The sequence below is a fragment of the Thermobia domestica genome, chromosome 18 (assembly GCF_964235325.1).
Source record: "Thermobia domestica chromosome 18, izTheDome1.hap1.1, whole genome shotgun sequence".
NCBI classification, from domain to species: Eukaryota; Metazoa; Arthropoda; class Insecta; order Zygentoma; family Lepismatidae; genus Thermobia; species Thermobia domestica.
The window spans coordinates 63,912,646-63,939,353 of NC_137471.1; the positions used below are offsets into that span (position 1 = coordinate 63,912,646).

General features: G+C 38.9%; 1 protein-coding gene across 2 annotated transcripts in view; it reads left to right on the forward strand.

The window, feature by feature from the left end:
* The window catches only part of LOC145675508 (DNA topoisomerase 1-like), a 103,410-nt gene that overhangs the window by 18,474 nt on the left and 58,228 nt on the right, over positions 1 to 26,708 (forward strand). For both annotated transcript variants that reach the window (XM_081745961.1, XM_081745960.1), the window contains exons 3-5: positions 7,167 to 7,282; positions 9,438 to 9,682; positions 25,058 to 25,309. In XM_081745961.1, the coding sequence (XP_081602087.1) occupies positions 7,167 to 7,282; positions 9,438 to 9,682; positions 25,058 to 25,309 (613 nt within the window). The remainder of the gene's footprint in view (positions 1 to 7,166; positions 7,283 to 9,437; positions 9,683 to 25,057; positions 25,310 to 26,708) is intronic.

A 26,708-nucleotide genomic window follows, 5' to 3' on the forward strand; every position in this document is an offset into this window, starting at 1 on the left:
CAGCTGCTGGTATTGTAGTTTCTTATGACGAAATTGCTTCTTATTCTGTTATTGTTAGAGGACGATGTCTTGTTGCGTTTTCAAGTGGATTCTGTTCTTGATTCCAGGAGTCAACCTTGATGATTTGTTACACGCGACTAGTGTGACGTATTCACAGCATTGACACGACTCTTTTTGACTTTTCATTTCAAGTTGACTCTACGGCAGGGTTTCCCAACCTTTGGTACACGTACCACAGGTGGTACACGAGCAGCTGCTGGGTGATTCATACGACTCATGGTGGTACGTCAGTGGAAAAGGGCTCCACAGCGAATAATCTTGATCTTACTTTAAGTATCTAGAGCTTCCAAGCCAATGTGTTAATACACCAATGAACGCGTACCAACCTCTCATTACTGGCAACCTCTGTAAATGAGGAACAGAATGTATGTATTTATGACACGGGTAGGTGTTGCAATGTCTACCCCAGACGATAGGGGCGCCACTAGTGCTAAGCATATACTCTTTGACAATATTTGGGATATTACTATCTCCCTTATCATAACTGAGTAAATTTGAGGAGAATCTTCCTTTATATTTGGCACTTATTTTCCTCAATATCCACACATAACTATAAAAGTAACGTATGAATTTGTTTTAGTGCCTCTCTCATACTATTCTATGGCGCACCCCCATAATATTTGTATGTCTTTTCCTGCACTGAAAAAAATCTGTTATCCAGACAGCAGTATATTGTACAAATATACTGAATCCATTTTTTTACTTCGGAAATATGTACCGAGCATACATTATTCATATGCTACATACGTACTGCCTTTTTCCACCTAGATGCTATATCATGCCTTCAGGATGTGTGACATCTTTCTATATATACTTATACGTATGTTACATATGTCAGCCATATGTTATTTGGTCTAGGAATTAATTCGTGCGGGTGGACAAGAGATGGCGCAACGAACGGAGCGTCCCACAGTTCCGTGTATCCACACATGTGTTGCAAACCCCTGTCATCGCGTATCGTTCGTAGTATAGGACAGTGGATTAAAGCGTCAACAACACCAGTTTGTAGTTAAGTGAACATGGCGCAATTTGTGCCTGATAAAGTGTTTTTGCGGGGTGTCCTGCTGCATTACTTTAACATGCAGAAAAGTGCGACTGAAAGTCATCGTATTTTGGTGGAAGTGTATGGTGACCATGCTCTAGCTGAGCGAACGTGTCAGAAGTGGTTTGCACGGTTTAGAAGTGGTGATTTCGGCTTGGCAGACCAAGAGCGAGCTAGACAGCCAAAAAAATTTCAAGACGAAGAATTGACAGCATTGCTCGAGCAGGATTCGTGTCAAACGAAGGAACAACTTGCAGCAGCATTAGGCGTTGATCAAACAACAGTCTCCAAACGCTTGAAAGCCATGGGAATGATTCAAAAGATGTCACATTGGGTTCCACATGAATTGAAAGACAGAGACGTTGAAAGACGAAAAACCATTTGCGAATTGCTGCTTCAACGACAGAGCAGAAAGGGGTTTCTGCATCGAATTATTACGGGTGATGAGAAGTGGATCCATTACGAGAACCCTAAACGAAAAAAGGCCTGGGTGAAACCAGCTGAACCAGGTCCATCACAACCAAAACGAGATATTCACTGTGCAAAGGTTATGCTGTGCATATGGTGGGATATGAAAGGTGTGGTGTACTATGAGCTGCTGCAACCGGGTGAAACTATGAATGGAGAACGTTATCGACGACAATTAATGTGTTTGAAGCAAGCTCTGGCCAGAACACGACCAGAAAGGGAGAACAGACATGATAAACTTATTGTTCAACATGATAACGCTCGCCCACATGTCGCAAAACCGGTCAAAACCTATTTAGAAAATGTCGGATGGGAAGTTTTACCCCACCCGCCGTATTCACCAGACGTTGCTCCTTCGGACTACTACTTGTTCGATTGCATGAACAACGATTTGATTGGACAGCGGTTTACTTCTTCAGAAGATATCGAAACATGGGTCTCTGACTGGATCGCTTCCAAGGATGAGGACTTCTTTCGCCACGGAATCCGTACATTGCCTGACAGATGGGCGAAAGTGGTGGCTAGCGATGGACAATATTTTTCTTAAGGTATTTATGTATTTTGTGTTTGTACTACAGCTTCAATGTGTGCGTACCAACCGCACGAATTAATTCCTAGACCAATACGTCCATCTGTATGTGCAATTTTTACAGGCTATATACAGGGGTAGACAAAAATTCTAAAAACACTTCATACAGGACACGTAAGTTTGGCCCATCCACTGTACAACACGTGTTGCTGTTGCCGATCTTTTTTTTTTTTTTTTTTCAATGTGTCATGTGGACGTTCCTCTTCCGTCAGCAGTAACCAGTTCAAATATGAGTGTCGTGGTGTGAAAGTGGTGCGGTGTAAAATGGGCGACCTGACAGACTTCCAAAAAGGCATTATTGTTGGTGCCCCTCTGGCTGGAGCTTCAGTGGCAGCAGTGGCGAACATTGTAGAGGTATCGAAAGGCACTGTGTCCAATGTCACGAGGGCATACATAATTCATGGACAAACGACGTCTGCAAAGCACAACAGTGGTCGAAATACAATCCTGTAAGATAGGAACCGGAGGGCATTAAAACGGATTGTAGCAGCTAAAAAGAAGACCACTGCAATGAAAATTACGTCTGAACTCAATTCTGGCCTACAGAACCCGGTTTCATCGAAAACAGTGCGACGGGAACTTCATAAAATGAAAATTCATGGTAGGGCCGCTATCGCCAAACTCCTTGTCACAGCAGTAAATGCGAAGAGGCGTATCCAGTGGAGCAAGGACCACAAGGCGTGGACTCATGAGCAGTGGAAACACGTAATATGGTCCAATGAATCGACCTTCACCTTGTTTCCTACAACCGGTCATTTTTACGTGTGGAGAACACCGTCGCAGGCCTATGATACAGACTGCCTGCTCCCAATTATAAGCATGGGGGTGGTTCTGTTACAGTATGGGCAGTGATATCGTGGTTTTCTGAAGTTCCTATCCTAGCCCTGCATGGAATGATGAACGCTAAGGCGTATGAGGCCATTTTGGGGGACCAGGTTCTACCCATGGCCCAAATATTGTTCCCTGATGGTGATGGCATCTACCAAGATGATTTGGCACCCTGTCATGCTGCAAAAATGGTGAAATCATGTTTTGGGGAGCATGACCAGAAGCTATCACACCTCTCGTGGGTCCCACAATCACCAGATCTGAACATCATTGAACCATTATGGCCTGAGTTAGAAAGGCGTGTTCGGTCTCATTACCCTCCACCAGCATCCCTTAAGGAACTGGAGCATGTTTTGGAGGAACAATGGTACAAAATTCCACACACCACAATTCAGGAGGTGTATACGTCCATTCCACGTCGGATACAAGCTGTTTTGGACGCGAAAGGAGGCCCCACACCATACTGGGTATGATTTTCACATTTTTGCAAACGTTTTAGATTTTTTTGTCCAACACCTGTATATATTTCTTTCTTTCATAAGGAAAGTACGTATAGATAGAACATTTATGCGGAAAGTATAATAAAACATACGTTTTCTGCATCATGTTGCATATAGTCGTACATTAAGTTCAAACCGACAGGATTTTCGCACGTAATCTACGTTTTTACGTACGTCACATAGGGTTTTCTTCTCTACGTGCCTTTACAATGCTACACAATCCTTTTACTACACAATCCTTTTCATATTTTTCTCTAAGCTGACAACACGATTCTTTTTAATACTACCAATAGGCAAGATAGTTAGGCAATGAACGGCCTGTACTGTGAAGATTCATTATGCATGATAGTTGTACAGCTCCTAGCTGACAGGATTCAGGATTTTATCTTGGTTTGGTGCGAAGATAACATCCTTCATAGCCTCGGTATTGATAAGGAAACAAAATACAAAGCCTCAAATTCAAAAGCTGATCTGTTCAAAAGTTGATTCTATTTTGTCGAAAAATTTACTATACCTATAAGTAGAAACTACATAAATACAAAATTAAGAACGTCTAGTGATTCAGAAGTCCGATACCTTCTATGACTTATGCAGAGTCAACTATGAAGGAAAAACTAGAGTACAGCAAAGATCAGATTTTAGTATAGCTTATATAGTGTAAACAACACTCCTTATAACACAACGCTTCTTTCAGAGTGTTCGTGGGAAGTCCTTTATTTTCATAGCATAGGATTTTTCGGAGAAGAGCAATCCAGAATTCTTAATAACGATGCAAAGATACATTAATTTGCGGCTTTAAGTTCGTCCATAGTGTGTTAGAACGAGTACGAGCTGCATGCTCTTTGATTAACTTCCTCAACGTGTTATTCTAAGAATCAGAGACGTCCGCAGGAGGTGGGTCATGGGGGTCTCGACACTCCCCAAAATTTCGACTTTTCTGTAAATTTAGCTTAATTTTAGGGGTTACTTTACTCATTTTAATATAATTTATCCTCATATTTAATTTCGACCACCCCAAAATGCTTTGGAGTCCTACTGAAATAAATTTCTAAGTACGTCCCTGGCAGGAGCTAAAATTCAAACTTGATAGTGACCATTCCATTCATTCTCGTAAGCATATGAACCTCTTTCAATCTATTTATTCATCTTTGAACACCTCATTCAGGTATTTTGTGACCGAAATGCATATCTCCATCATCATCATTGTCGAACAGCTTTCTATGCCACCTTGGAATTGATCGTTTCGGCGAAGCAGATTTACTAATGTTTCAATGATATCTGTTTGAATGTATTGGATTAATTGAACTATGAGCGATCGTTCGTGAGCTTTTGTACTCACTACAATAGTTCTTTCAGGGCAGCATTTCTCAAACTGTGGTGCTCAAGGCATGTCCGTATCGTCCTCTTAGATTAATCATTAGCACCAGAAGACAAAAAAATAACATTCAAATGATTTGCTTTTGACACAGAATCTCAAACAAGAATATATATTATATAAATAATACGAGGTACGTTCGGAAAGTAACTTCCGATTGGTTACTGTGCGTGAAGAAATGGGACAGCGTTACCATCTTTGCACAAACGTGCGCGGTAGATCAGACTGCATCGAGTTGTGGTAGAGTAAAGATTGTCTGATCACTAGTTCCAGTTTTGTAGTGTCTCAAAATGTGTGCTGCAATAGAAAACTTCGCCAAGTGCGAGGTATGACCTGTTATATGTTTTCTTACGGCAAAACAATATTCGGCAACAGCTATTCATGGGGAACTTTGTGCCGTGTATGGACCAAGTGTGATGAGTGAAGGAGTTGATAGTGAATGGGTTCGTTCATTTAAAAGTGGACAACCAAATATTCATGACGAAGAGAGGAATGGCAGGCCATCAGTAGTCACTGATGATCTCGTTCAGGAAGTGGTACTGAAAATCGACATTTGAAGAAGTGGCTTGGATCTCAGCGCTTTGGTAATGATGAGCTGAAAGATGTTGTCACAGGCTGGGGGAACCGGTCAAAACCCCCACAGCCAAAACCCCCACACTCAAGAAATGTCAAAACGCCCACACAAACGGTCATAACCCCCACACAAATGGACAAATCTCCCAAACGCACGAACGGTCAAAACCCCCACAGCCAAAACCCCCACACTCAAGAAATGTCAAAACGCCCACATGATCGGTCATAACCCCCACACAAATGGACAAATCTCCCAAACACACGAACGGTCATAACCCCCACAGCCAAAAGCCCCACACTGGTAGACGGTCATAACCTCCAACGGTCATAACTCCCACACAAATGGACAAAACAGCCACACATAGCAACGGTCACAATCCCCACATAAATGGACAAAACCCCCACACAAATGGACAAAACTCCCACATGCAGAAATAGTCACAACTGCCACACAAATTGACAAAACCCCCATACTCATGTATTGCCCTTGTACTTTTTAATAACATTTTTTATTCCACTTAAACTGATGTTGCAACTATTCTTCTTGGGCGTCATAAAGAGCCGCAACAAAGACGTGAAATGACGATCATTTCAGAGTGTGGGGGATTTGTCCGATTTTGTGGGAGTTTTGTCCATTTATGTGGAGATTATGACCGTTGCTATGTGTGGCTGTTTTGTCCATTTGTGTGGGGGTTATGACCGATTGTGTGGGCGTTTTGACATTTCTTGAGTGTGGGGGTTTTGGCTGTGGGGGTTTTGACCGTTCGTGCGTTTGGGAGATTTGTCCATTTGTGTGGGCGTTTTGACATTTCTTGAGTGTGGGGGTTTTGGCTGTGGGGGTTTTGACCGTTCGTGCGTTTGGGAGATTTGTCCATTAGTGTGGGGGTTATGACCGTTTGTGTGGGTGTTTTGACATTTCTTGAGTGTGGGGGTTTTGGCTGTGGGGGTTTTGACCTAGACCCCAGGCTGGCTCAAGGCCCAGGCGGGAGATTTTTATGCTGATGGAATTTCTAAGCTAGTGCAGAGATATGATAAGTGATTTAATATTTATGGAATTTTTCAGATGTATATAATAAATTCGTTTTATTTAATTTGGTGTTTCTTTATTTTAACCAATCGGAGGTTATTTTCCGAACGGCCCTCGTATATTATAAATTTAAGAAGGTAAAGATTATACAAATTCTAGTATCTTATATAAAGATATTATTATGAGACATAATTGATAGCCTTCAATTGTTTAAAAAATATTGTATTTTTCCAATAAAATATTGAGGAAATTTCAATTTAGAAATATACATATCTATACTGGCATAATGATGTCTACTCAAAGCATTTTTTTTTTAAATGATAAATTCGCTTTCGAAAGGAGTAAAAGTAGACTATTCTGTAGAACATTTTGACTAATAAAAGTGACCCCACTTGAGAAAAGTTTGAGAAACGCTATTCTAGGGCATTCTTTGAGTCGTCAACTGTGTTTTGCATGTTACAACTTGCAGTAAGAGAACTGGAGTAGGTGTGGTGACTTTTGGACCATCCTGTACAATAGCATTATAGTTTAATGTGCATTCGAAATGTATTCAGAAGAAAAATTCTGAATGAAACAAATTTATGTGTGTTTTCGCTAATGTTGAAATAGTAATAAAAAATTGAAATAAAACATTTTATTCTTAAAACGATTTAGTAACCTCTAGTATTGTTGGTAAATGTAATTGAGAACTTGTTTCTCTACAGGTGGAACGAAGAAGAGAGCAAAAGTGTTGTAAAATGGAAATACTTAGAACACAAGGGTCCAGTTTTTACACCACCGTATGAAAGACTTCCTAACGACGTTAAATTCTACTATGATGGTAAGTAAACTAACTAAAATGTTTCAAGTGCAGTAATAACGAATAAGACCGAGAGTAACAAGGAATAAACTCTGATGACGAGAGTAAAATGGATCACGCCAAACTTGAGTTTATATAGGGTGTCCCAAAAGTAATTGTGAAAAATGAAACCACAGATTCTTGGCATCAAAACAAGAAAAAAAAGTTTATATGACATATAGTCCGCAAATGGACATGGACGGAGCTAGATAGCTTCGAATGTGGGGGGAAAGGAACTTCACACTTAGGAAATGGAATTAGCCGATTTACAAAACCACATTGAAGATGCGTATGAACAGTTACGCAACACACGGGGAGTAATGGAATGCATTCAAAACTCACGATTAGCACGTTTGCATAAATGTGGGAGGACAGCACTTTGAACATCTTTTCTAGGTACGTTTATTGTTAGTATGTATGGCCTAATAGTTTGTAGTACTATTCTATGTAAGATACCAGGTTACAAATACAGTACGTCGTTGTGGATTCAGTTTGTTATTTCATTAGGTCCTATATGACACGACTAGTTACACTTGTTCTTATTTCTATCCTCTCTCTGCAAGTTTCTACGTGATATACCACTTACCATTACCCCCTGAGATCTTGCAACCATGCTAAGTGATCTTTGCTTTGACTCCAATTGCAGATGTGCATGCAATCGTATCATGATAACAACTATTTTTATGTATGGTTTCCATCTTTACTGCACCGTTTCATTACCCTTGCTGTACAGACATTCGGTGAATCCTAAAATGACGTGTGGAGAATCTCTGGCGCAGTTATCTAGCATGCGTTTAACATGTCAAGCATATAGGGTTTTTATGTCTTTCTGAACCCCCTTCCTAGCTCCTATCATATTCCACTGGCAAGTGTGAAGTTCCTTTCCCCCCACATACGAAGCTGTCTACCTCGCCCCCTATCCATTTGGGACTATACGTTATATAAACATTTTTTTCTTGTTTTGGTGCCAGGAATCTGTGGTTTCATTTTCTACCATTACTTTTGCGACACCCTGTATATTAATTTATGCTGGTAGTTGAAGCGGTCAGTATTATATATCCTTGCATACCCAAGTATGTGAGATTTTAACTTTACCATTTTTTTTAAAGATTTAACTAAAAAAATCTTATATTTGAGATTACACTGATGCCAAATAACAATAGCTTTATACATCCTATCATATCCCAAGTGTGTAAAGTATATAGCTGCCAATCATACTCCAAGGATGTCAGGTTTTAACCTCACCATTTTTTTACGCTTAACGAAAAAATGTTTTAACATATGGGAAACGCATCTATTTAACGTCATTTTCACAAGATCAATTCTATAGGCTTTGTATACCTTCTCATACCCCAAGTATGTGAAGTATATATCCTCTCTTTCTCTCATACTCCTATGATGTAAGGTCCCTACATTTTATTCTGAAAAAGCAACAATCCAACCGTTAGTTAAATAAGTACTTAATAAAAGCTTATCAAGATATATATATACATATACAGGGTGTTTCCAAACAACACCGACAACGTTTGGGAAGTGATTCCTGACACCAAGATAAGACAAAAAGTATAGACCAACCTGGGTTCACAATTGCTTCATTTCGGAGTTATAGGCTGCCGAAAACATGAAAAAATGAACTTTAAAGGTCCATAGCTCCAAAACTATCGGACCTACCGTAGTCGGATCAAGACTTCATGTAAGAACTAATATGTGTGCTATCCAAAAATACATATTTCAGAATTCTGCGGTACTGACGCATCAATTTTTATAGAGGGAGTTTGGCTACGGGCATACAATTTGAAGTACTCACCAACTATCTCGATAAAAATTATTGTGGAAATAAGCAGGATTCTGAAACATGGATATTTGCATAGAGCACGTACTAATTCCTAAGTGAAGCCTTGACCCGACTACGGTAGGTCTCATAGCTTTGAAGCTAGGGGCCTTTAAAGTTCATTTTTTTTTTATGTTTTCGGCAGCCTGTAACTCCGAAGGCAAGCATTTGTGCACCCAGTTTGGTCTATACTTTTTGACTTATCTTGGTGTCAGGAATCATCTCCCAAACGTTGTCGGTATTGTTTTGAAACAATCTGTATACGGAAAAATATATCTACTTTTGCTAATTCTTTCTCTTTGGTAGGCAAGGAAATGAAGTTATCTCTGAAAACTGAAGAAGTTGCGACTTACTATGCTAAAATGTTAGATCATCAAAATACTTCGCAAAAAACGTTCAACACAAATTTCTTTCACGATTGGAGACAGTGCATGACCAGCGAGGAGCGAAGTAAAATCAAGACTCTTTCTAAGTGCAACTTCAGCCATATTCATAACTACTTCAAGGAAAAAGCAGAAGAACGTAAGCGAATGTCTCAGGAACAAAAGAAGGTTTGTGAAACTGTTTTACTTACATGTTAAAATCTAGATTTCCGTAGTTTTATTTACATAGAAACTTATAGCCGGATAAGATGGTGAAAAGTGCGCTTATACGGATTGCTGTGATATTTATTCGAAATGTACCTCATATCCAGAGATAACTTTGACCAGAAAATCAGATTAAAATTCCTTCAAATTTTAAAGTTATTGTTCAAAATTCGAAAATCAAAAAGTGTTCATATCTCGGAAACGACTTACGTTACAAGGGTGAAACAAAATATGAATACACCAAAAGAAACTAGAAACAATGTATTTCGCTCTTCTAATTTATAGCGAAAAGCGCGTCGAAAATATTCGAATTCAAATATTTTTGCTTTAAATTTGAGTGACCACCTTCTATTTTCCACCACAGAAGCATCCTAACTCATCTATAATATGTTTTGACCATGTTTTGATACTCGCGGTGCAACTTGGTGTAAAATGAGGGAAACCAAAGTCGAACACGCCTGGAAGATATGTAACCCGCACTACGCCATAAATGTTTTGTACTGCACAAATACTGTCAGAAGTCAAAGATGGTTGAGTATGAGTTTCTCACTCATCATGAATGGCTCTACGTGGGAATATTACTTCCATAATCATACTTCTTCCAGAAACAGAATAAGAGCACTAGTTCAATTGATTTTTAGTCTGCCTTAGTAGGATACCAATATTTTAAATTGTGATTTACAGAAAACAACGTTTTTGATTATTCCTATATATAATGTGTACCCATGTATAATGTACAAAATATTATAATGCACAAGGTGATGATAATACAAAAATATTCTTAATGTTTTTGCAATGTCTTTGCTGTATTAGAAACATTACAAGGAAAATGAACGACACAGTATGTGGAACTTCCAATCTTAATCACTATGTGCGTTTATTACTGGACTGACAAGACCAGCAAAACACGATTTGCTTTAAAACCTCTGTAGGCTGAATAACCTTAGCAAAGTATCGATTACGTGAAAGGTAATAAATGTTTGCAGTGACCTTCGAATTTAACGGTATAGGTATTTCCATTCAGGTTATCTTCATTCATTATTGCATGAATTGAGTTGATTTTGAGTTCAATGTCTCTTTCAGCAGCGAGACTATATGAGACGTTGACTTATTGATTAACGTGGAATCTGAACCATATGAACTCCTGCCGGAAATCAAAACCGGTCTCCCATGCCAAAGGCGCGTACTCTAACCGCTTAGCTGCGAAGGGAGCTCTCGTTCATCATTTCAACCGAGTAGGAAACTGCCTGAAACAACTGTTAGGAACCTGTAAAAAGAATTTTCAGGTCTCTTTCTGTCAACTCCCGGAAGTTCAGAATGTATGCAGATGTGACTTTTGCGAAAGAGCGTGTACATCTGTAATAACCGTGTTCTTCTACTTCTAGTCCAAATGTGTTTTCTGCGATATGTTGTCGTTCCATTTGTTGAAGTTCCTCGTCGAGGTCATCATCAGAATTACGACGATTACCAAAAGTATTATATAAAAGGGAAGCTATCCGACCTAACAATCCAACTTGCGGAAGCAACTTGTTGTCTAGTTGGTGACGTAAAAGACAATACTTATTCAAGAATACCACTAACGGCCTCAACAACCCAGCGAATTTTTGTAACATAGCGGGAAAAGTTCGCCTCGACCGTACTCAATTGCCTGTGCTTACCTTCCAGTGTAGGCATTAAAACCGTAAATCCTCTTTCTTAAATATTTCTGTTGCATCCCAAAATCCGAGATTCATACAATAAATATCACCCTGTGCCATGGAAATCGCTAGCCCGTTTGGATCTTGAAACACACATTTTACTGTTGCTGTGTCATTTAAAAATGCAATATATGGCCCCAGCATATTTACAATACAATTATTCGTAGCATGAATAGTAAATGGCTTATCGACCTCTTGTCGTGTCGAATATATCTTCCATCAAAAATTAGTACCAAATAGTCAACAGTCTTGAGAAGTTTTGTTGCCACAATAGTTTTTTCAATCGTTGAGCTTTTGTCGCGAACAGGCTGCGACTTCTAACTTATAGGGTAAAATTATATTTTTCGAAGGACGTCATAACAGATGCACACATATCCGAAACTTTCTGTTCCCTTTCTAGCCCTTGAATTGCAGCACTACAACTATTCGAATTGTCAGTTTAAACAAAAACATAACAGTAGTTAAATGACAGCTCGATTATTATCAGCGGCACTAGCGTTCTCACACGGTTTCTCGAAGAGGTACGATTTTGAGAGTTATACTGACATGTAGAGCCATGCATGACGAGTCAGAAATTCAAACTCGACCATCTTTGACTTTTGACAGTGTTCATGCTGGCCAAAACATTTATGGCGTGACATGGGTTGCATATCTTTCAGGCGTGTTCGACTTTGGTTTTCCTAATTTTACACCAAGTTGCACCGAGGGTATTAAATCATGGTCAAAATATATCATAGCAAAGTTGGTGCTGCTTCTATGATGGAAAATAGAAGGTAGTCACTCAAACATAAAACAAAAATGTTTGAATTTGAATATTTTCGACACACTTTTCGCTAGGAATTTGAAGGGCGAAACACATTGTTTCTTGTTTACAGTAAGGCCCCTTCAATCAAAGTATATTCATATTTTGTTTCATCCTCGTAACTTAAGTCGTTTCCGAGACATGAACAATTTTTGATTTTCGAATTCTGAACAATAACTTCGAAATTCGAAGAAATTTGAAGTTTATTTTCTGGCGAAAGTTATCTTTAGGTATGAAGTACCTTTGGTATAAATATCACAGCAATTTGTGTAAGGGTACCTTTCACCGCCTTATCTGGCTATACTCTTAAAAGAACTTTTGATGAATTAAAAGTAAATCTATACATTCATTTTTATACTTCGTGTAATTACTTAATAGTGACAACTTTACCGCTGTCGATCGATGTTCCATTCTCATCCTCATGTTCACAGGTGCTAGAGTTGTACAGTGCGTTTTTTTTCTTTTTCCTGCTACAGAACGAGTGTATGGCGAATAAGCATCGGCAATTAATATGACAATAGGCCCAAAGTCCAATTTGGGTCCGTAAGTAGCACAAGAGAATATAAATAGCGTTTAGTACTCCTTTTTTCGTTAAATCTAATAACATTCTAAAGCAGTAGTTCTCAAAGCGTGGGTCGCGGGCTGTTTTTTGATGGGTCGCGAGAAGTTTTCGTTTTAATCTTGAAAATTTTATTTTAATGCAGAAACATATATTATGAAGTACTATTCAGAACATGAAAATTGAAAGCGTTTGTTAATGAGGTGAAGAGTAAGTGTTACTCAGAGTCCTGCTCTGTTGTACAGTCAGTAGAGATGCTGGGTTAGAATAGAAAGAGTGTGGGTTAATCCAATTCTGTAGGGATGCACACGAGACAAGTCTCGTCTCGAAAATGTGCTGTAAAAGTGATGTCTCGATTCGAAAAATTTATATTTCTCTATTGGAAGAGCCGTGTCTCAACTCGAATTTTATCAGAAAAATCCTGTCTCGACTCGTCTCGTGCGCATTCCTAAAATTCTATCACGGGGTAGGGCATTGTGTTGGGAGTAGTGTTAGGTCTGTGTTGCCTTTCTATGGAAACACTAACTTTCTTTGGGCTGCGTACAATTTCATATGACAGATACAGTTATTGAGAAAGAAATTTACATTACACTTGCTCGATCGTTATCGACTGATATTCTCGTACCGACAGGGTCACTATATTCATAAATATTTACATTACAATTTAGTTTGAAAGTGAGATAATTACGATAGACATAAAAGAAACCAACTAAAGTTTGATTTATTAAAATTTAAGTATTCAGCTCTACTTTGTAACATTTGTGGTCTCTCGGGATGTTCACAATATTCCCAAATAAATTTCATGTTTATCACTCATACGGACTGTTATTAAACGAACTGGAATTAGACATACAATTTACAAAATTTAATTGCTTTGAAATTTACACAATTACGTAGAATGCCAATTTGTATTTGAGTAAAAGTAGGTGGGCCACAAAATAATTTTTATTATTTAATGTGTATGGCAGTAACAACACGTTTGAGAACTACTGTTCTAGGCCATTCTCTCTCCTTGGAATTGTAACTGGATAGTGTAACCATAATTACATGACTTTTTCATAATTATAGTTGAAAGAAAGTCAAAATAATTTTCTTCACCGCTCAGCATTTATATAAATTAATCAAGTACAGTTCCACCACTTTATTCTGAAAGCTGGAGTTCTGCAAGGCTCTGCTTTGTCTCCAATACTCTATAGATTATGCGTAGCTGATATGCCCCAACTTCCAACACCAATTTATTCTTTACAGTTTGCACATGATACTACATACCTCTTTCTATGTTCATCGGTAGATTGTATAAAACGTTACTCTACAACCAGCAATTGATAAATTTGTCAGTTGGTGTATCAAATGGAAACTGAAACTAAATTAATCTAAAACTCAAATGACCTGGTTTGGACTCAAATGCAACAAATATTGTCCAACACGAAATCCTGAACGATTACATCTCTCACTTCTAGGTTCACAATTATGTTTGCAAAATACTGTTAAGTATCTTGGTGTCACCTTCGATAAATACCTGAATTGGAAAGCTCATCTCCTCAATTTAGAAGCTAATATACGCCGAAGAATCAGTTTATTGCGCGGTTTACGAAAAGCTAGATGGGTCCTCAGTACGAACCTCATACTTTATACGTACAAGGTCTATGTTCGTCCTACTCTCACTCATGGACAGATCGCCTAGTTATCCACTTCGCCAAAGTTCTATGACAGATTACAGGTTCTCGTACGTCACGTTTTGCAACTTGGCTACTCACTACCTGCACAAACTCCAGCACAAGAAATCTATCGCCGTACAATGATCCCTACTCTTTTACAGATTCTCTACCGTCTCCACTGTCGCTACGTTGAACACCGTATAAACGCCGCTTACCCGATCTTTCATGAACTATTAGATCAGACTCCAGCTGTGCCACGTTACGCATATTTACCAGTCCATGTTACGCATATTCACCATATTCGTAATCCTTTCTACAACCCACATCGTCGCATTTACTATCATCATCAACATATCTATTGCGCATAATTACATTTTTGCGCGCCTTTGTTTTCACTAACAGGGCTCCCATAGTATCAACTGGCCTTGAGCAGTGATGCCAATCCGTGGAAAAAATCCAGTTTTGTGGGGTTTTTTGACATCAATTTCTCCGAAAGGGATAAAAGGAATTTTTGTAGAAATTGACACCATATATGAGATTTTTCATGCATTTACTTAATCGACGCCAATAAACTTCTCTATGGGCAGGATGTAAACTAGTGAGTCTTGAATAAACATGAAATCAATGCTTATTGTCAAATTTTGTTATTATCCTAGTTTGGAAGTGATTTATGTAGTGACTTGAGAATCAAAAATAAAATAAATAAGCACCATGGAACTTAGCAAGTTTGGTATTAAAAGAAACACCAAACGGGAAACAACCATTCTCAATCAATGGTGAGCGGTACAGAGACATGATTACTAACCTTTTCATGCCTCAATTGGCAGACGTTAATGTTGAAGACATGTGGTTTCAGCAAGGCAACGCCAAATGCTACACAGGCACAATTAATTTACTATAAGAAACATTGGACGAACGATTAATTTCACGAAAAGGACTTGTTAACTGGCCACCTCGCTCGTGCGATTTGACACCATTAGATTATTTTTTTCTGGGTATATGTAAAGTTGTATGTCTACGCCGGGATTCCAAGAAACAATTGAGCACTTGGAAGCCAACATTCGACGCGTTATTGCCGAAATCCAGCCTCATTTACTGCAAAGAGTGTGTGAAAATTGGACCTCCAGATTTCGCCATGTACGCAACAGCCGCGGTGGCCACACTCCCCGAAATCATATTCAAACAGTAATGCCATAAAATGATCTGTCAAATAAAGCCAATTTCATGGATATTAAAAACATTTTTCAGTGTCTTCATGTAAACAAATACTGTATACATGAATGTAACGGGGAAGCACACACAAGTATGTGACGTATACTCACCTAATATCTTTATAGTCCAGCATATACTTACCTTAAATTTACGAAAAAAAAACTGGCATGTGTGATGGTGGATATACGGTGTATTTTTGAAAAAACAACAACCGTATACCTATTGGCTGCACGTATCGTGTGAGAATACTACGAATAATTAATCCTCATCCCTGATTGAAGTACGCAGTAAGACACGATACGTTTCTTAATGATTCAAGTGTTGAATATCGATTCTAGGCGATTATTGAACGGTGAATGGATTATATTGCCAATAGGATTAAAAATCATATTAATTTCTAGTTTTATTTCCAACAGTTAGGCTAAACGACACGAACAAATAATGCAACTGAATCATTATGGTGGAATGAGAATATCGTAAGTTTCCACGTGTTTCTACAACACGTGCTAGATTAACCATGTGTTTCAACACTACGTACTTGAAGTAAATACTCTTTAGATTTCAGCCACGAAGAAGACCTCGTCCATCATCGCCAACCTTCAGCAAGTGGCGCAGAGGCAAGCTGTCAGTAACATTTCTGCATAAAAGGAGACTGGACAACACAGAAGGCATCAGTCTCGTCCGGTTGATCAAACCACCAACCCTCTAAGACGCTCGGTCATTAAGAGCACCTTAACCTCCTTCTCTAAAACACCTGGTCATTGAGATGCTCCTATGCTACACTCTCTAAGACGCCTGGTCATTGAGAGTCTCGTATGCTACACTCTCTAAGATGCCTGGTCATTGAAAGGCTCCTATGCTACACTCCCTAAGACGCCTGGTCATTCAGAGTCGTATGCTACACTCTCTAAGATGCCTGGTTATTGTGAGGCTCCTATGCTACACTCTCTAAGACGCCTGGTCATTGAGAGTCTCATATGCTACACTCTCTAAGATGCCTGGTCATTGAGAGGCTCCTAGCTACACTCTCTAAGACGCCTGGTCATTGAGAGTCTCGTATGCTGCATTCTCTTAGACGCCTGGTCATTGAGAGGCTTCTTAATCCCCTCTCTAGGACACCTGGTCATTGCGAGAATCCTTAAGCTCTTCTCTAAGATGCCTGGTTATTGAGAGTTACCTATCCTATACTCTCTAAGATGCCTGGTCATTAAGAGGTACCTTTCCTACACACTCTAAGACGCACGGTCATTGCGAGATACCTATCCAACACGCTCTAAGACGAATGAACATTGGTCTCCTTTAACTTCACCAACAAACATCCAAATCATTAGATGAATTGTAATGTTTTATATTCAAGAGGAAATTTTTATTAAAAAAAGATTATGGGAAAGTCCAAACTCCTGTGTATCACCTTTTAGCTCCACCCTAAAAGAAAGAAAATGCTACAACATGACAGGAAACGGGAGAATCCGAGAGAAACCCACGAACACGATGTTACTTACCACAAACTTGCGTGACTGGGGATCCAACCAAGAACCCATCGCACAAGAAATGAGAGTTCTACCACTGAGACACCATGTCCCCCTAAAGAATATTCATGCTTATTAATTCACTAATATGAATTTTTAGTCAAGAAAGACATTTAAGATATTTCATTTATGTGCTGCCGAAATTAATCGTGTTGCTCCTTAAGTTAACTTCTACCTCATTTGGCAATAACGTGCCACACTTTCGACTTCGAGCGAATGTCATGTGCGTCTTCTACAAACACTTTTTTTCTCTTGTGAATAAACCGAACTTAAGAAAATGGTCATCTTTACTATGCAGCATTAGTGACGAGGCCATCGATAATTTGTTGGAGAAGGGCAGAGACATTTGGGAAGGTGGCCTTTTTTTATGTATCGAAAATATTAGTGTTATGTTCACTTAAGAGCCTGACTTATTAAAAATAATACAAAATTTACCATTTTTCTTTTGCTTGTTTATTCACTAGTGTAAGGAGATAATGAAATGCAACTTACCACAACCATAGATAATGCTATTCTACAGCAGAAAATATGAATCTGAAGAATTTTCAGTGTTGCTATCCATAGAAATTATAGTGTTGCTAGGATAACAACGCCCCTAAAATCTAATTTAAGGTAGAGACTAGAGCAACGATCTTAACTGCATTTGGTTACTATCATGCTGTTATGGTTTCCTGTAAACTAATTTTTAAATAACATTATTATTTAGTTTTAATAACTGTATGTTAAAACTATTTTGTTTATTAGAAACTAAATACAACCATTATTTAAAAAGTAGTTCACAGGAAACCAAAACAACATGATACGTAACCAAATAACGTTAAGTTCTTTCCTCTAGTCGCTAACTTAGATTTTAGAAGCGTTCTTATTCCAGCAACACTGTGATTTTTATAGATGGCAACACTGAAAATTCTTCGTGTTCATATTTTCTGTTGTAGAACAACATTATTTATGATTGTGGTAAATTGCATTTCATTATCCCCTTTCACTTATGAATAAACAAGCAAAAGAAAAAAGTTTAAAAATTTGTATTATTTTTAGTAAGGCAGGCTCTTAAATTACAATTCAACATGCCTGGGGGATATTCGAAGGGGGAAGAGCACACGATGACACTAGGAAGCGTCCCTTATCCCTTCTAGCTTCGTTACTTCCCAACACTTTCGTATGTATTTCAACAATTTGGTGTTAGCCAAACTGTCCAGCAGATATCGAAATATAAAATAATATATAATTGATTTAAAATAAATAAATACATACAAACATACACACACACACACACACATATATATATATATATATATATATATATATAGGGCCTATAGATAGATATAGATAGATAGATAGATAGATATAGAGAGAACAGGCATTAGTAAGGGTGTAGCATGTAATGCATCGCGGCTATTCTGGCGAGTCAGCTGCAAGCTGGTTCTCCTGGATTTAAATTTCCAGATGCGGTCAAGGCGGTGTCTGGCGACAGGTTCGATTTCTACCTCAGGATAACGACAACCAGCGTGGAGTCTAATCACTCGCCTCCGAGACTATCATTTCTCTCATTTACTCAGATTGAAGGTTTATAAGGAGAAATAATAATTCTTTTCCCATTCTACTGCTGATTTTGTATTTCAATGATACGGTGAAGTTCTACACTGACTGAAAATTATGGTTACCATTATAAATGTAGAAACAAGGAAGCGTCTAGATTTTATTTGACTAAAATTTACAGTATAAAGAGTGATGCTTACAATAGCTAGCTAATACTGTACATTCTTAAAAGCAGCGTGTTCCACACACGCACAAACACAAATATTTCTCCAATGTATCCCAGTGGCGGAACCAGCCCGGGGTCGATGCCCTATTCCCTAGTGACAAAAATAATTGAAAGTATTATTAATATATTTTTGAAAGATTATAGTAACCGTTGCCTTTTATTCTTTATTGGAAAATTTTTGATACATCTAATATAAATAAAATGAAGAATTCGTTTGTGTATGTGTGTGTCTGTCTGTGTGTGGCCTGGGGATTAGACAACTGGACCGAGAGTTACCAAATTTCGGTCACGGGTACCTTGCTCCGGGCCCAAGACCAAGACGAAGCGTTTTTTCTTCAAAATTAGAATCAGGGGGTCTCAGGAGGGTGTCGTTTAACGGGACATATAAAAGTAGTAGAAGTATTGGTGTCAAATTCATAGTTTTCGCGGTCGCTGAGATCAATGTTGACTTCCATTAGCGATGACTTTCAACATCAGCCAGCATTGTATGCGGGCCACCTACGGGGGTTACCGAGGCGTAAAAATAATGGAAAATGACCGATATTAATGTGAAATCAATTCTTTTCGCGGTCGCTGAGACCAATGTTGACACTTCCATTAGCAATGACGTTCAAATTCAGCCGTATACGACCGTGTGCGTGGGTTTCCTCGGGGTTCTCCCGTTTCCTCCCACTTTCTTTATTCCACCATTTCATTCACTACTCATCATCACCGTCTCCTTTAGCCTAACCGGCATAATCGTGGGACGTAAAACTCAAAGATTTCATTTCATTTAAGCCGTATACGGTCCGGGGATCACTTGCGAGGGGTTACCGAGACATGTAAAAAATAATCGAAAATGACCAATGTTAGTGTGAAATCCATAGATTTCGGGATCGCTGAGTTCAATTGTGGAACTCAAGATCGCGTTTAGTTCCAAATTTAGACCCCATCAGCCAAGTAACGGGGGCGATAATAAAGGGAGTTACAGAGACATGTAAAAATAATGGAATGTGGCCGATATCAATGTCAAATCCATAGTTTTCGCGGTCCCTGAGATCAGTGATGATACTTCCATTAGCGATGACTTTCAAATTCGGCCACCATTGTATGCGGTCAGGAGGTCACCTTCGGGGAAGGGCGTACCGAGATATGTAAAAATCATGGAACATGACCGATATTAGTGCAAAATTCATAGTTTTCGGGGTCGCTGAACTCAATGGCGAAAATCAAGATCGCGTTTACCTTCAAATTTAGCCCCATTAGCTAAGAAATGCGGGCTATAATAGAGGGGTCATCGAGACATGTAAAAATAATCCAAAATAACCGATATTAGTATCAAATCCATAGTTTTCGCGGTAGCTGAGCTCACTGGTGAATCTCAAGATCGCGTTTACTTTCAAATTTACCCCCCCCCAGCTAAGGAACAGGGGTAATAATAAAGGGGGTCATCGAGACATGTAAAAATAATCCACATTGAACAATATTAGTGTGAAATCCATAGGTTTCGGGGTCGCTGAGATCAGTGGTGACTTTCAAATTCATCTACCATTATATGCGGGCCGGGGGTCACCTGTGGTGGGATTACCGAGACGTAAAAATAATGGAAAATGACCGATATTAGTGTGAAATCCATCCTTTTCGCGGTCGCTGAGACCAATGGTGATGCTTCCATTAGCGAGGATTCCAAATTCAGCCTATACGGTCCGGGGATCACCTGCAGGAGGTTACCGAGACATGTAAAAATAATGGAAAATGACCGACATTAGTGTCAAATCCATAGTTTTCGCGGTCACTGAGATGAAAGATGATAACTTCACAGGAGTTGACTTTAAAATACAACCCCCGTCGGCTGGGAGCCAGAGGCGTTGTTGTTGTTGTTTTTTTTTTAAATTGGAACCAGGAAGTCTTCGTGGTATCGGCTGGGGCCGAGAGGCGATTTTTTGTGTAAATTCGAACCAGGGGAGTCTCAGGGGAGTGTATAATGGGACATGTAAAATTAATATAAAATGACCAATCTTTGTGTCGAATCCATATTTATCGGGGTCGCTCAGATGTATAGTGACACATCCCGATAGTGTTTACGTTCAAATTCAGCCTCCATCGGCGAAGGTAAAATTCTTTTCATTAAGCATACCCATAACGGGATTTATCATTTTGTTTCTTTGGTTAATAGTTATTTTGTTAGGTTTTATTTGATGTTATTCATGTTATTTTGTTCTGCAACTGTATAATTTATCTGCACTTGCGAGCAAAAATTGACTTGGTCAAATGACCAGACTTTAGTTCTTTAAGTATGCCAGACCTGATCACCTGATCAAAACCCAAAATTAGCTATGTATAACTTTAGTGCTTGCTCACATAAAATAGATCCAATTTTAGAAATGTTTCTTAATTGTTCCTTCATTGTTCAGTTTGTTTACACAGATATTTTCTGACCCGTGCAAAGAACGGGCATAACAGCTAGTTAGATATAGTTTTAGTTGCAACTTTTCTTGTCATGCAATGTGTAAAACAATAGGACCTACTTGAAGTCCACACCAAACTACAGTTAAGTTGGAAACTTCTGCATAAAAAAAATGTAAACTAATGATATACGTATCATAGCGTGGGTAATGGTTACCCCTATTGTTTACTTTCTAGATCCACCACTGCTGTATCCTCTACAGTATTTTGACAAGCAGATTCAACGAATTTTAATGTAAGACATCAATATAAACGTTTTGTCTCTTGAAAAATCGGAGAAAGGGTATGACAGGGTTTGCTCTCTCATCTTTTGTCGGAATTTTTTCTCAAAATCTTATGAAACAAAATATCAGATTCATTTGATGATTTTACAGGTGGTGTATGTCCATTAGATTTTAGTCCTTACGTATTTTATAGGTGTTATAATTTCAACGAAACTACTCATATTTCTATTATTAACCCCTTGCATTCCATGTGTCATTTTCCTGTGTGTGTGCTGTAATACCGGGTTTTCATTTATTGTTAAAAGACTGTCTAGACAACTATATAGGACATAGTTATTGTCCACGCGCGAGAAGAACATACACGTTACTGATTTAAAAAAAAATATTTGCATTGTGGAACATTTGAACTGAAAAAGAGTAATTTTGATGTTCTAAAGGGATTTTATGGTGCTTCAAGTTGGCAACACTGACCGTACTTCAAAGACAAAGTTGTTTTCTTTTTTTTCTTCTTGCCGATCTCGAAATACTATCTCGAAGTTGTCAATTGTTTATCGTCAAAACAAACACATTACCTGTTTATTTCAAGAGTGACATAACTCAGAAATTGCCCTTATTGACTTACGGGCAGAAAATGAAAACTAATCTTGATGACTATCTCTGGTAAAAATTTCACAGATGTGTTTCCAAAACTGGGCACTAGAGAGCACTTGAGTCGTTCTTGCGCCAAGTGTTTTTCAATGCGTTTCAAAACTTTCAAACGCTTCACCTGAAAAGTTAGGAATTTTAAGTTAAGTTACTCTTAAAATAAACAGACGATATGTGTGTCGTCTCGTAGTTGAGTGCTCCCTTAGGCCTGCTATCTACTGAGACAAAACATTATTTTTTTAATTTTCTGTCTGCTAGTAAGTTGCTGTCACCTAAGGAGAAATAGTAGAACTAACTCGTGCCTTGCATCCACTAAAGAATTTCATCATCTCCAGGAGTAATACTACCCTTAATAAAGGATACGTTTTCATGACATCTTCATGGATGTCACTGGTATTTCGCAACGGAGTATTTTATGAATTCCACCTGGATGTCACTGGAATGCAAGCAGTTAATAAGAATTTTATATATGAACCAACAAAGAAGTATTACAATAAAAGAAGAAATGGCAGAGAAGAGTGCAATTGAAAGATCAGTTCGACAGGAATGTTGTCTCCCCTCGAAGTTATTTAATATCTATCTAGAAGAGGTAGAGGAGAGTCTATATAATGAAGATGGTATTTTGGTAGGAGGTAGAATGATTAGGTGTATACAATTTGGAAATGATATGGCGCTTGTTGCGGAATCTGAAAAGAAAATCAATAAGATGTTAGAAAGCTTGAGGAAGAGAAGTGAAGAATATGGAATTAAAATAAATGTTAGATAGACAAAAGCCGTAGTGATCGGAAAGAAGTGGTCGGGGTCAAATATAGAAGTAGGAGGGGAGAAAATATAGCAGGTAGTGCAAATATAGAAAATGTAGTGCTAATAGGAAATATGAACGTGAAATAAAAGTAAATATACGAATGGCAAAAGACGTATTTAGGGAGGGGGAAAGAAAAGTATATTTTGTGGGTCTTTCAATAAAGAATAGAGAAAATTACAAAATAGTTCGTAAAAATGAAATGAAATCTTTGAGTTTTACGGTCCACAGTTATGCCGGTTAGGCTAAAGGAGACGGCGATGATGAGTAATGAATGAAATGGTGGAATGAAGAAAGTGGGAGGGAATGGGAGAACCCCGAGAAACCCACGCACACGGTGTTTGTCCACCACAAAGTTCACTTGGCGGGGGCTGGGATCGAACCCGAAACCCCAAGCACCAGAGGCGAACGCTTTACCACAGCCACCGCGGCCCCTGTGGAGTATTGTACTATATGGGGTAGAAACATGGACATTACGCAAAAGTGCTGAAAAAAGACTGTCTTCGAAATGTGAGTGTGGAGAGGAATGCAGAGAATTAGTTTAAACGGAAAATAAACGAGAAGTTATTAGGAATAGAGAGGGAGAGAAACGACAATTTTAGATGTAATTAAAAAGAGGAAAAGAAACTGGATAGGCATTGGCTGAGAAGGAACTGTATGACGAGAGACGTGCTGTTGGGAATGATAACAGGAAAGAGAAGGAGGAGAAGGATGCTACAGTTGATGAACAGTATCAAAATTGAAATCCGTGAAGACCGCAGTACATGGAAGTTTCTCACACTCAGTTGCGGAAAGTGATCTGTCCATTATGGCAAAATATCTGTAATGATGATGATTATTATGATTTCTCTCATTTGCGCATTTATTTAATAAGTGTAATAGTAGCTTTTTTGATGCATATTTCGACTCAGTTTTTATGAATATATAGTTTTTAAATGAATTTGGTACTGAACCACTTGTATGGAAACTTCGGTCGAGATTTCTGCTTCGATTTCAGCACGGTTCGTGCGACTTTTAAAACCTTCCAGACTTCATGTTCTCCCTTGGTGTAGGTCAGCTTTGACTCGTGTGATCTCAGATGTAATGCTAGAGCCTGTCTATCTCAGGTGTGCCCTCGGAAAATATGCGAAACATAATTCGTCCGCATCCCCACCGCTCTGTGACGGAGGAAACCCTTCCTTTGCTTAGGGAAACGAAGTGAATGATCTCAGCTATGTTGTCAATTTGTCATTCAATAATTTTGGTCTTGAAGAGTTAAGATCGAAGGCTACTTAGAATGGCTAGAGCCTATCTATTTCAACTGTACCCCTTCCGGCGCTGCTGTCAATGTCTGTTTTTCTGTATCTCCCTCGAAAGAGGAGGGACAATTTGTTGCGACCGAGAACTTTCAATTGTTGGATGCAGAAGGGTTGCCACAATGAATTGTATCACGGATTTCACTGTGCTCTCTCTTGTTAGCCATTCTAAGTAGCCTACGATCTTCAATCATCAAGACCAAACGACTGAATGACAAATTGGCAACACAGCTGAGGGCATTCACTTCTTTTCCCTAAACAAAGGAAGGGTTTCCTCTGTCAGTGGGCGGCGGGGGTAGGACCGAAGTATGTTTCGCTTATCTTCTGAGGGCACACCTGAGACAGACAGGCTCTAACAAGACAGAGCCAGCAAAGTCCGTGAAATACTTCATCCGCTTCCGCATCCAACAAAGAAAGATCTCGGTTGCAGCAACTTGTCCCTCCTCTTTCAACGGAGGTATGAGAAAACGTACATCGATAGCAGCGCGAGAAGGGACATAGTTAAAATATAAAATCTCTATATGACTGCATTGACTGATTACACTTCATCCTTTCTTTTGTCTGTAAGAGACAGTCTTTCTGTATCCTTCATTTTCCTTACTGATCTACAAAGCAACCCAGAGAATCGTCCACAGATTGAGAACCACTGTCTTAGATAATCATATTTTCGAACATTAACTTGATAATTCTTTTCCATTTCTTTCAGCAAATCAAACAAGAAAATCAAGCCGTTCAGGAATTCTATGGGTTTTGTATTGTTGACGGTCATAGAGAAAAAATAGCAAATTTCAAAGTAGAGCCTCCTGGTTTGTTTCGAGGACGCGGTCAGCACCCAAAAATGGGAATGGTGAAACACAGAGTTGAGCCAGAAGATATCACAATAAATTGCAGTCAATATTCTCCTATACCTAAACCTCCAGCAGGACATCAATGGAAATGTGTGATACACAATAATACTGTAAGTAAATATAATAAGTAGTATAACGTGGAAAAATCGTACTGATATATTGTCACAGGTAATGGAAAAAGAAAGAAAGAAAGAAAAGAATGTTACCTACCTCTCTCTCAAAAGTCTTAATGGAATATGAATTGATGCTGAAAGCTAATACCTGAATAATGAAGTTACCATTACTCACTTAGTATACCGGATATTTTTAATCTTAACTGCCTATGTATACCTTTGCACCCAGATTCCTGTTCCTAAAAAGTTACAAGCTTTACAAGCTTCCTTACACTGGTAAACTTTTATGAACCAGAAACACTAGAATAATAGTAAAAATCACCCGGTTTTAAAATTTCACATATATTGTATCTATTATTATTATTATTATTACTTACAATAGGGTAAAAGTGGATTTGAAAAGATACGGGGACGCTTGACGTAACGCTGTTCCCCGTTTCCATTTTTGTCCATTGTAATTATTTAAAAAGTGGGGGCGCCATATTTTTGGAAGTGGAGTAACAACAGTGTGTCCGCATTCCCCTTACTTTTACCCATGACTTACAACGTACAATTGTAAAAATGTATTCAGAGGGTGATTAATTTATATTGAGCCGAAGTCAATGTGCAACTGTACCCCACTTCCTATCGCCGTGCAACTATACCCCACTTTCCATCGCCGTGCAATTGCCATGTGGCAAGCAACAGTATTTCGTTAGTCACGGAGTAAAATAGTGTAGTCGAGCCGCCGAAAATGAACAGATTCTGAGAGGGATTCATTGTGCCCCTTTCCGATGCTACATTCATGGCATCGCGCATCGTAGAAATGTGTCAAATGCGTAATTTTCATGTAGGTCGTACCACTGTGAATCGTATTATACGGAAACATGCGGCACAGAGTCCTGGGCCAACCATACCGACGCGAACAAATAGAAACCAGACTTCGTGAAGAGAACCCCGCCGCGTCTCCGAGTGGTTCGGTGTATGGAGGCCTCCGAAAATCCTCACACACATTGTGTAATGACCAGCAAATGACGCACATCGCAGAGACAAATGAACCGCGCTATTCATAGGGATTTACGCCACACGGTTGTTCGCAAGAACAGTGTGCATGCCCAAAATTGTCAAGTACTGAGCGTAAAACGAACTGCAGGAGGCTGTATGAACGTCATCTCGCGAGTGATCGCTTGAGGTTTGTTGATGCTTTCGATGAGGCGTGGTAAAGTTCGTGCCATTCCATACAGATTGTTGTCGCCAAGGGCCGAAGCAGGTTCTTCCGCCAGTGAACAGAGAATTTCCCAAAAGGGTTTATGATTGTGACAAGTTTCTCGTACAGGAACAAACCGCGTTTCCGAAAGGTGGATCGAAATGTAAAAATTAATGTAGCGTAGTAACAGATTCTTATTCTGATTGAAAT